At 37.3% G+C, this 12,562-nt stretch overlaps 1 protein-coding gene across 1 annotated transcript in view; it reads left to right on the top strand.

Moving 5' to 3' along the window:
• Positions 1 to 12,562, top strand: part of PLEKHG7 (pleckstrin homology and RhoGEF domain containing G7) — a 178,844-nt gene that overhangs the window by 133,702 nt on the left and 32,580 nt on the right. The window contains exons 13-15 of the mRNA XM_053716903.1: positions 200 to 293; positions 450 to 529; positions 10,609 to 10,759. Of these exons, the coding sequence (XP_053572878.1) occupies positions 200 to 293; positions 450 to 529; positions 10,609 to 10,759 (325 nt within the window). The remainder of the gene's footprint in view (positions 1 to 199; positions 294 to 449; positions 530 to 10,608; positions 10,760 to 12,562) is intronic.

The following is a 12,562-nucleotide window of genomic DNA, read 5'->3' as shown; positions in this document are numbered from 1 at the left end:
TCAGTTGACACATTTACACCATGAACCCTTCTACTCAAATACAATCATCACATTGTTTATTTATACGTTTCTTTGTCTTTTTTAAATAGCAGTAATATCCTTTTATACGTTTCTATAGAATCAGAATCTGTTTATATTTAATTGTAGTTTACATATATACAATTAAAGTTTACATACTATATTTTCTTTGTTATTTAAGGGTCTTAAACATCATTTCAAAGAAACGAATGTAGAGAACATCCTATCCTCTCCCAGCAGACACCTGCTCTACGAGGGACGGCTGGTTTTGACAGGTGCATATGTTTCTGACAGGCTAATGGGCATATTCAATAATATGTAATTGCATTTCCATATAAATACACTATGTACATATGTAGAATAGCAGAATCTACTATCTAACAAGTTAAAAGGCCACTGTCTCTTACTTAATACTCCTTATTGTGTTTCAGAAAGCACAAGAGTTCTTGATGTTTACCTGTTTCTCTTTGACGACTTTCTACTAATAACAAAGATAAAAAGGAACAAAAGGGTAAATATGATTTTAAAACAATGTGTCTAATATGCATAAAGCATGACAGCTAATTGATTATTGAAAATACTTGTATTGTGTGCAATTAGAATAATACTACAATGAAACTAACTCGCACTGTGACAAATCATGTGAGAAAATGAACCATACCACTAAATGGCAGGTCTGGTGCTACCCTCAATGATCAATACACTAAAATAATTACCCAAAAAAGAAAAGGGCAACAAAAGATAGGGTTTAAAGCACTCTACCTCTCTAACAATATGTAAACATCGATATAAAACAACACCTTTATTATTTATAATTAAAAGCAGGTGACAAAATAATCACCACCACCCATAAAAAAAAAACGTGATACACCCCCACTGTTTCCTGGCCAATAACAGGTAACGTCGGCTTCAGATGCCTAGATACGGCCTTTCTCAATGTTACTAACAAACTGACAAAGTTTGTTAGTAACGTTGAGAAAGGCTGTATCTAGGCCGAAACGCGTTTGTTCTCCCGTGCTCTACACCCCTGGCACCTAAAGCCGCCGTTACCTGTTATCAGCCAGGAAACAGGGGGTGTATCACAGCTTTGTATGGGTGGGGGTGATTATTTTGTCAGGAGACCTTGCTTTTAATTATCAATAATAAAGGTGTTGTTTCATATTGATGTTTACATATTGTTAGAGAGGTAGAGTGCTTTAAATCCCATCTTTTCTTGCCATTGTCTTTTTGGGTAATTATTTTAGTATTTTATGCAATTAGGCATAAATAATTATTTAAAAAAATGTACGTATTCCCCTTATGTCTAAGGCTCTGGGGTAGATTTAATAAGCAGCCGATGCTGCTTTAAATGCACAAAGTGTCCGGCTCACCGGAAACGTAAGTTAGGAAGCAGCGGTCATAAGACCGCTGCTCCTTAACTTGTCCGCCACCTTTTAGGTGGCGGCCTGCAATCATCCCGATCCGATATGATCGGGATGATTGACACACCTGCTAGCAGCTGATTGGCCATGAATGTGCAGGGCGCGGCATTGCACAAGCATTTCACAAGAAATGCTTGTGAAATGTTAAATGCCAACAGCATATGCTGTCGGCATTTAGCGATGTCGGGCGGGCATGATTCGCTACAGCACTTGGTAAATTGACCCCTTTGTATGTTGTATGTTCTTTGGGCACTAGCTCCATATCTGTTACATTTGTTCACTCTGTGATTAAATGCGCTCTGTCATCTGTCTGTCTGTCTGGCTATCTGTCTAGTGTCTCCAAGTTTAAACACCAGACTACAGCTTAGTTCCTTATTTCTCTGAGGCGATATGGCTTAAAGGGACAGTCTACCATATAATTGTTATTGTTTTAAAAGATAGATAATCTGCACCCTAAACCTATAGACTGTGAGCTCTCCGGAGCAGGGCCCTCTTCCTCCTGTACTAGATTTGTTTAGTTTTGTTATGTTTTTGTATTTTATCACAAATCCTTGTCATTGTATACCCCTATCATTGTACCCAGCGCTACGGAATTTGGTGGCGCTATACAAATAAATGGTAATAATAATAATAATAATCCCTTTATTAACCATTCCCCAGTTTTGCATAAACAACAAAGTTATATTAATATACTTTTTACCTCTGTGATTACCTTGTATATAAGCCTCTTATGACAGCACCCTGATCACATGACTGTGACTGTTTATTATCTATTGACTTGCATCTAGTATTGTTTTGTGCTAAATCTTAAATAACCCCCTGTGCCTGAACACAGTGTTATCTGTATGGCCCACGTGTACTTTCTGTCTCTTTGTGTTGAAAAGAGATTTAAAAAGCCTGTGATAAGAGGCAGCCCTCAAAGGCTTAGAAATTAGCATATGAGCCTACCTATGTTTAGTTTAAACTAAGAATATCAATATCCTGATTAATGTTTCGATCCAACACCACCCTAGGGAGAAACCGCAATTTAGTACGAAGGACCGCCGTATCTGCATGAAAAAGCAGGTACGGGGAATAACACTGCAGAGCTGAAAACTCAGAAACTCTGCGAGCAGAAGAAGTAGAAACAAAACCTTCCAAGATAACAACTTTATATCAACAACAAGCAACGGCTAAAGCGGAGCCTGCTGCAAAACTTTAAGAACTAGGTTAAGGCTCCAAGGAGGAGCAACAGGTTTAAACATAGGAACTAAACAAAAGCTTGAACATCTGGTAAATCTGCCAGATGTTTGAGCAAAAGAATAGACAGAGCAGAAATCTGACCCTTCAGAGTACTGACTGACAAATAAAATGTTCCAGGATAACAACTATATTAATAGAATACGAAGCCTATTGAATCAAGAACCTAGGATTTTCTGAACTTCGAAAGAAAAATCTTCATAGACAGAGAATCTATGATCAGTCCCAAAAAAAACAAACAAAAAAAATGATCTAAGTATCTGGTACCAGGGAACTCTTTTCCAGAGTCACCTTCCACCCGAAAAAATGAAGAGTGGACAACAGAGAATCCAAAAAACTCTTGTTAAAAGAAATATGGCGTCTGAACCAAGATATCATCCAGGTACAGAGTCACCGCAATGTCCTGAGATCTGACAACTGCCAGAAGAACAGGAAAAGGAAATATTCCTTGTGAATAGGAAGATGAAGGTACTCATCCTTCAGGTCGATGGTAGTCATGAACTGACCCACCTGAACCAAAGGGAGAATACAATGGTCTCCATTTGAAGGATGGAACCTAGAATATTTTTTTTTTATAAACCACTTGAGGTTGAAAACGGGTCGAAAAGTTCCCTCTTTCCTGGGAACCATGAATAGAATGACCCTGTTCCACCAAAGGAACTGGAACAATTAGCTCCCAGAGAAGCGAAAACTCTACACAGTGTAAGAAAACCTCTTTCTGTAACTGGATTGTAGAAAATTTGTTAAGAGAAATCTGTCTCCGGGGGACAATACTTGAATCCTATACGGAATCCCTGGAAGACTACTTTGACTGCACAGGGATCCAATACAACACAAATCCAAGCCTGTTGAAAGAAGGAAGCCTGCCTCCTAACTGATCCGAGACTGAATCGGGGACGAACCCTCCTAGCTGATTTAGACTCAGCGGAAGGCTTCTAGGAATGCTTGCCCTTGTTCCAAGATTGGCTCCATGAGGTCTTAGCTTGCTCAAATTTATAAGATGAGGAGGATTTATGTTCTTTGAAAATGTGAAAGGAACGAAAATTAGAATTCTATCGACCCCTAGGTCTACCTCTCCATCCTATGAAAAACAAGCTACCTTTTCATTAAAAAACTTCCTCTCACATAGAGATGTTCCAGAGATGTTTCTAGTCAGTGATTTACAGCTAAGCTGCATCACTGTCATGGCCATGTCCGGATTTGAATCTTGAAAAATTCAGTCAGACCAGGAACAAAAACAAAAATAGAACTTATAAGAGACAGAAACAAACATTGCCTCAAGAGGAAGGAAATTATTTTCAAAAGCAAAGGCCGCGCACCCCTGAGAACGGGGAACTGTCACAGCAATGTCCAGGAACAACCCTAAGACCTCTGCTGTTCTATCTCGACCTGTGGTTCTGTCTCTGAGAGTACTATATTTCAATGAATAAAAAAACATAGAAATAACGAATTAATCCTAAAGAACACAAAGAAAAACTGAATATAATAGAAAAAATCTAAATATCATAAATAAAACCAGTGTCGCCTCAATATGAGGACATTTATTAAATGTCCATACTAAAATCATAGGAATAAATATAGCAAGATAAAATAAGTCCCAGTACCCGACATGGTAAACCTCATTGTATATATAAAAGCTATGAAATTAAAATTCATTTTCATGCTACCAACAGCGTGATAGTCTCCAAATAAGAAAAGACTGAATGCAGATGAATAAACATAAATTATAAAAAATGTAAATGAACATATACATAAATCTGCCACTAGATGGCAGCAACTACCATGAAATATCATGATCTATACTATAATTGCGTTTGTAATGTCCGTCGCCGTTGGCAGTTGCACATGCATCCTCACAGGAATGTTGGCAGCGCGAGGCAGCCAAAATAATTCACCTGGATGCAGCAAAGCTGAATCCACTGGGATGCAGCAAAGGCAAATGGAGCATTACAAAAACAAAATGCCTGCAATAAGAATGAAAAAGTATTTTTAAAAAAACCTTAACCGCCCGCACGAAGTATTAAGAAAAAAACTACCTAATAAAATTATTAACCCCTAAATCCGCAAACCCCAACATCGCAAACTACCTAATACATCTATTAACCCCTAAACCGCCAACCCCCCACAACGAATTAAACCTAATTTACCTATTAACTCCTACACCGCCAACCCCCACAATGCAAAAAACTAATTTAATGACTAAGCCCCCTAACCTAACACCCCCTAAATTAACGCCTTAATCACAATAAAAATAAACTACATTACAATAAAAAATACAAAAAAAAATTACATTAGATTATTCTAATTACAAAAAATAAAAAAGGCTAACATTGCAAAAAATAATAAACACATTATCCAAAATAAAAAAATTAAACTTAATCCCTATGAAAATAAAAAAGCTCCCCAAAATAAAAACACCTCCTAATCTAATGCTAAACTACCAATAGCCTTTAAAAGGGCTTTTGTAGGGAATTGTCCTAAATTAAACAGCTCTTTTACATTAAAAATAAACAAAGTCCCCCTAACAGTAAGACCAAACCCCACAAAATAAAAAAACCTAACACTAATAAACCTAATTTACCCATTGCCGTGAAAAAGGCATTTGTATGGGCATTGCCCTTAAAAGGGCATTCAGCTCTTTTGAGATTTGCCCAAAAAACCCCTAATCTAAAAAAACAACCCCCCCCCAAAAAAAATGTAAAGAAAACCTAACACTAATGCCCCAAATAGGTACTCATGGTTTCAGAAGTCCGGAGGAGAAGGTCTTCTTCCAGGCGGGTCCATCATCTTCATCCACAGCGAAGGAGGCGCGGAGGTCCGGAGCGGTCTTCCCAGAAGTGGAGATCCTTAGCGGCAGTCATCTGTGTTGGTGGCGCTCCTCGGTGAAGGCGTGGAGGTTCCTCTTCATGCAATTGACCGCCGCACACTGAAGAAAGAATTCAAGGTACCCCATATTTATTGGGGTACCTTGAATTCCTATTGGCTGAAATTTTCAAAATCAGCCAATAGGATGAGAGCTACTGAAATTTGAACAGCCAATAGGATTTCAGTAGCTCTCATTCTATTGGCTGTTTTGAAAAATTCAGTCAATAGGAATGCAAGGTACCCCAAATTGATTGCGGTACCTTGCATTCAATATTCAGTATACCATGGAGCCGCCATGTCGCTGAGGACCGCCGCTGCCGAGGACTGCAACGCCATGGCCGAGGACCTTCGCAGAGGATCACCACATCAGGGAAGACCGCTCCGGACCTCCGCTCCGCGCTGCCTTTGCTGTGGATGAAGATGACCTTGAAGAAGACCTTCTCCGCCGGACTTCTGAAACCGTGAGAGTACCTATTTGGGGCTTTATGTCAGTTTTTTTTTTTTTTTTTATTTAGATTAGTTTTTTTTGGGGCAAATCTCAAAAGAACTGAATGCCCTTTTAGGGGCAGTGAAAAAGAGCTGAATGCCCTTTTAAGGGCAGTGCCCATACAAATGCCTTTTTAAGAGCAATGGGTAAATTAGGTTTATTAGTGTTAGGTTTTTTATTTTGGGGGGTTTGGTGGTTGGGGGGTCTTACTGTTAGGGGGGACTTTGTTTATTTTTAATGTAAAAGAGCTGTTTAACTTAGGGCAATGCCATACAAAAAGCCCTTTTAAGGGCTATTGGTAGTTTAACATTACTTTTCAGGCCAATGGGTAGATAAGGTTTATTAGTGTAAGTTTTTTTTTTTTTATTTTGGGGGGTTTTACTGTTAGAGGGGACTTTGTTTATTTTTAATATAACAGAGCTGTTAAACGTAGGGCAATGCCCTACAAAAAGCCATTTTAAGGGCTATTGATAGTTTAGTATTAGATTAGGGGGGTTTATTTTGGGGGGAAATTTTATTTTTATAGAGGTATTAGTTTAAGTTTAATTTTATTATTTTTGATAGCTTTGTTTATTTTTTTCTGTATTTCTATTTTTATATTTTTGTAGCTTGGGGGGTTTACAACACATAGACTCTGGGCAGGCTTATTAACTAGTAACAAAATAAAAGAGCATTTGATCTCTTAGAATATTCTAAAACACCAATGCAGAGAAAATAAAAATGAGGACAAAGTGGTCCCATTTCCTAATAAATACTTATATAATATTCTCAATCTAGAAGGACAATATCCTGAGGAAAATGTGAGACACCTAAGGTCTAAAAAGGGAATTACCCTTCTTTCTAAAGGAAAAAATATCAAAAGATATTAAAAAATATCACTGGTAAATATGTAAAAACAAGCAGTAGGCGTGTGCAATACTGCTATTCCAACATAAAACCTAGGCATAGCTGTGATCACCTCAAAATGATAAAGGGACCCCGTCATGCCCCTATGGGGCTTGAGTTCTTATCTCTAGTGTAAGTGACCTTCCACTGAGTCACCAGAGAGTCTCTAAATAAGATAAGGAGAACACCATCCAACTTGTATCCCTGTCAGAGGGATAAAAACTAATAAGTCTTAGAGAATGATAAACATTCATAAAAAAAAAAAAAGAGTATGAATCGGACATAAAGGAACATTCAAAGACATGCTTAATCTCGCCAACTATAATAATAGATAACAATATCATATAGGTGGGAAATACACAGAACAACAAGAATACCTAATGGTATATCATACTATGTTAACATAAACAGAACAGCTTGTATAAAAAAAGAGGCACCAGATTTCTAAAATAATAGAAATTCAAACCTTAATGTCAGTAAACTACCACTAGATGGCAGAAAAGGGCAGGCAATCCCTGCTAATACCTAGCAAAGAAAGATCCTTGCATATACAGAGTAAATAAAATCTCATCAGGTAGTCAACAGACCCTGCAGAATACAAGGAGTATAGTAAAAACTGATCCTCTATCATTAAATAAAGAATAGACATTATGAGCGCTTTCATAAGAAGGGCATATATAAAACCCTCAGTAGACCATAATGCTCAAATAGAGTTCCCTTATTGAGATCTTATCTGGGAAATATATCTCTTATCCAAAAAAGGAGAATAAGCAGTTCATAGTTCGATCACTATCTGGCATAAAAACAAGCCATCTCCTTAACATCATTTCTCATACAAAAAAAGGTAGAAAATGTACCGCACAACTCCTTAACATCATTCGGGGGAAACCTCCAGGCAATAGATGAGACGGAGGCGCCGCAGTAAGGAGGAGCTGATAAAGTACTGCACCAAGTGTGCCACACACTGACACAGAGGGAAATTTAGGGCACACAAAGTTTCAGACTCCTTCCCGTAACTCACATAGAAAGGATTTGCGCCAAAGAAAACTCTGGCGGCCATCTTAAGCCCATAAAAGTTAACCCTTGCACTTTATGAATACGTTCTACACAATTCTCTCCTGATTTGAACCCTCTGGAAAATAATAGGGTACACATAATAGATACACTTCACAATAGTGACGCTATAGAGACAGAATAAACTTGAAGTCCCTGAGAACAAGATTACCATCCTAGCAATGGTCTCACTAAGAAACTCCAATATGGAGTCAAACTCTGCAGTAGCGTTAACCTGATGAAAGGAAATATAAATCCTACGGATCTCAGTTACTGTGAAGGCCGAGTAGAGCACAATACTAACTGCTCTTAAACAGCAAGCGCCCATACTTCAATAAAAGTATCCCTCCTTTAGTACCGGCTACTGCAAAACAACAGAGCGGTTCTGATGCCTCCGCTCACAATGGTGGTTCCTAGAAAAAAAGAGTTAAGATAGATATGTGCAAACACGATTTACACAAAAATTCTATAACTCTTAGTGGCACTTTATTACAGCTTCGGAGAGAAATTTACTAGGCAGTAAGTGACTGACTGAAAAAGCAGACGCTCAACATTATCTGCGTCACAAATAAACTGGGCCCCCTCACATTTAGAAGCACTCCAAAAATCCTAAAACATGAATTGAACAGGGATATAAAGAGGGAGAAATAATGTCGCCATGACACCCCTTTCTCACACACCATGCAGCCTTAATAATTTCTAGAAAAACCCCCGGCAATGGCAGCTGCTAAATTCCCTGTCCCTGGTAGTACACCACTATATATACAAACCCTTTCTGAGGGAAACAGGTCCCACTAGGTCCCTGAATGTCTCAGTTCTTCTGTGAATATATATATATGAATATATATATATATATATATATATATATATATATATATAGAGAGAGAGAGAGAGAGAGAGAGAGAGAGAGAGAGTCTTCTGCTGTTGAGCAGTTACAGCACATCCAGGTCTGTTAGCCTCAACTGAACGCTGACAGTGACCTGTGAATCCAGCTGGAATAGCTTCTTAGGTGTGATACACTCCACTCTCTATCAGGGACCTGAAGAAAAAGAAAGAACAGAGTAACCAAACCTGGCTTTCTATGAAGGGGTAGCAATAATGTTAGAAGTAAAGCAAAGACAACTACACCACTTTCTAACTGCTAATAGCCACCATTACTCTTACTAAAGAGATTGACATGGACACAGCATAGCCCCTAATCCTTGCTTGCAGGGAAAAGTACCCATAAAAGGATTAAATATCTTCAGACACCGTCTTTGCACATCCTCTATTGAGGCAAAGAGAATGACTGGGGATTATGGGTAAGGGAAGTTACACTTAACAGCTTTGCTTGGGTGCCCTTTGCCTTCTTCTGCTGTCCAGGAGTTGAATATCCCACTAGTAATTGGAATTATGTCGTAGACTCTCCATTCCCATTATCAGGTAAGCATAAATTTTGTTTTTCATCTACTTAACTGTGTGTACATATATATATATATATATATATATATATATAAATATATATATATATATATATATATATATATATAAATGTGTTTATATGTCTGTAAATACATATGAACACACATTTAAACATATATATCTATACATCCATATTTTGACATCTATATTTCCTAACACCTGAGACCTCATATATTTGAGCCCTTATAACTTTTTTTATCCCACTAGTAATTGGAATGACATCATGGACTCTCCATGCCATAGGAAAGAAAAGCATATTTATACAATATTCATTTTTAATAAAGTGTAATACTGTATATTTACTGTAAATATTTCACTTTCCAATGTTCTGCACATAGCATAATATTTTCTTTGTATTTTTAAATAGATATTCCTATATAAATATATATATATATATATATATATATATATATATATATATATAGATATACCTGTATATTGTACCAAAATATCATTATATATATAAATATGTATTTATGAATAAATAGAACATATTCTGTTATGTGAAGAACATTAGAATGTGAAATATTCATATTTTCATGTAGGGTTACCGCACTTGAGAATATAAGATTAGGTTTGCATGCGAGTAGGGTCTTTTTTTCCACTTTATTTCCTCCATTGACTTCTATGGCGAATACATAAACGCGATTGCAATATTCAAAGTTTGGCTTTTTGCACGTATCGGGTTAGTGTGCAAGCAACAACATTTTACTTTGAACTTGTTATACGAGCGCTACAAGACGCGCACAAAAAAGCTTAATTCTAGCAGAGTTATTGACATTCTGTATGGTGGTCAGTTCACTACTGTGTGCGCATTGCTAACAGCCAGAATGGTAAATAATTTTGTGTTCCCACATGGGGAATTAAATCACTGCTTTGTGTGGTAACTGGCAACCAGGAGAATGAATCACTACATAGCTGTAAAAATATATAAGGCTAGGTGGGGCCTAAGGCTGAGCTTTGTCTGTCTCTTACCTTCCACTTGTGCCAGGTCACCCAATATTTTTGTAAAGAACAGTTGGCAATGGCACCTATAGTAGTTACAATCATATTCATTATGTAAAATCACTAAAAAAAGGAGATGCGAACAGCAACATTTTTGTTAAACAGACTACATTGCTGTGATCTACTGTACAGTAATGTTGTTCCATTCTTGTCTTGTGTTTTTTTTCCTTTAAGAAAGCAACAATTGAAAGTAACCTCATGTATCCTGCACTGCACCCTGGGTTACAATCAGTGATGAAAGAAGGCGGATATTGCAAAGTCCTTGATCAACCAATTCCTCTAGACAGATTAATCATTAAAACCATTGACCAATTCCACGTCACAGGTGTGTTGGGATAGCTACAGAAATATTCAGACGGGGAATTTGTCTAAAGTTTGTGATATATTTGTATCATCTGTTTTTGTGTAATTTTTACATAGAAACATTGTGTTTACTACCTCTATTAGAAGTTCATTCTGTGAATCCACCACCGTTTCTGTAAAAAAACATAATTTATGTAAGAACTTACCTGATAAATTCATTTCTTTCATATTAGCAAGAGTCCATGAGCTAGTGACGTATGGGATATACATTCCTACCAGGAGGGGCAAAGTTTCCCAAACCTTAAAATGCCTATAAATACACCCCTCACCACACCCACAATTCAGTTTAACGAATAGCCAAGAAGTGGGGTGATAAGAAAAAAGTGCGAAAGCATATAAAATAAGGAATTGGAATAATTGTGCTTTATACAAAAAAAATCAAAACCACCACAAAAAAGGGCGGGCCTCATGGACTCTTGCTAATATGAAAGAAATGAATTTATCAGGTAAGTTCTTACATAAATTATGTTTTCTTTCATGTAATTAGCAAGAGTCCATGAGCTAGTGACGTATGGGATAATGATTACCCAAGATGTGGATCTTTCCACACAAGAGTCACTAGAGAGGGAGGGATAAAATAAAGACAGCCAATTCCTGCTGAAAATAATCCACACCCAGAATAAAATTTTTAATGAAAAAACATAAGCAGAAGATTCAAACTGAAACCACTGCCTGAAGTACGTTTCTACCAAAAACTGCTTCAGAAGAAGAAAACACATCAAAATGGTAAAATTTAGTAAAAGTATGCAAAGAGGACCAAGTTGCTGTTTTGCAAATCTGATCAACCGAAGCTTCATTCTTAAACGCCCAGGAAGTAGAAACTAACCTAGTAGAATGAGCTGTAATCCTTTGAGGCGGAGTGTTACCCGACTCAACATAGGCATGATGAAATAAAGATTTCAACCAAGATGCCAAAGAAATGGCAGAAGTTTTCTGGTCTTTTCTAGAACCGAAAAAGATGACAAATAGACTAGAAGTCTTTCGGAAAGACTTAATAGCTTCAACATAATATTACAAAGCTCTAACAGCATCCAAAGAATGCAATGATTTCTCCTTAGAATTTATAGGATTAGGACATAATGAAGGAACCACAATTTCTCTACTAATGTTGTTAGAATTCACAACCTTAGGTAAACAATTCAAAAGAAGTTCGCAGCACCGCCTTATCCTGATGCAAAATCAGAAAAGGAGACTCACAAAAAAGAGTAGATAATTCAGAGACTCTTCTGGCAGAAGAGATGGCCAAAAGAAACAAAACTTTCCAAGAAAGTAATATAATGACCAAAGAATGCATGGGTTCAAAAGGAGGAGCTTGAAGAGCCCCCAGAACCAAATTCAAACTCCAAGGAGGAGAAATTGACTTAATGACAGGTTTTATACGAACCAAAGCTTGTACAAAACAATGAATATCAGGAAGATTAGCAATCCTTCTGTGAAAAAGAACAGAAAGAGCAGAGATTTGTCTTTCAAGAAACTTGCGGACAAACCTTTATCTAAACCATCCTGAAGAAATATAAGTCTTCCAGACTCTATAATATATCTCTCTAGATACAGATTTACGAGCCTGTCACATAGTATCAATCACAGAGTCAGAGAAACCTCTTTGACCAAGAATCAAGCGTTCAAACTCCACACCTTAAAATTAAGGTTTTGAGATCCTGATGGAAAAAAGAACCTTGAGACAGAAAGACTGGTCTTAACGGAAGAGTCCACAGCTGGCAAGAGGCCATCCGGACAAGATCCGCATACCAAAACCTGTGAGGCC

This window comes from Bombina bombina, chromosome 6 (assembly GCF_027579735.1).
Source record: "Bombina bombina isolate aBomBom1 chromosome 6, aBomBom1.pri, whole genome shotgun sequence".
In the NCBI taxonomy this organism is placed as follows: domain Eukaryota; kingdom Metazoa; phylum Chordata; class Amphibia; order Anura; family Bombinatoridae; genus Bombina; species Bombina bombina.
The sequence above is the reverse complement of the archived record's forward strand: the minus strand, read 5'-3'. Positions and strand labels throughout refer to the sequence as shown.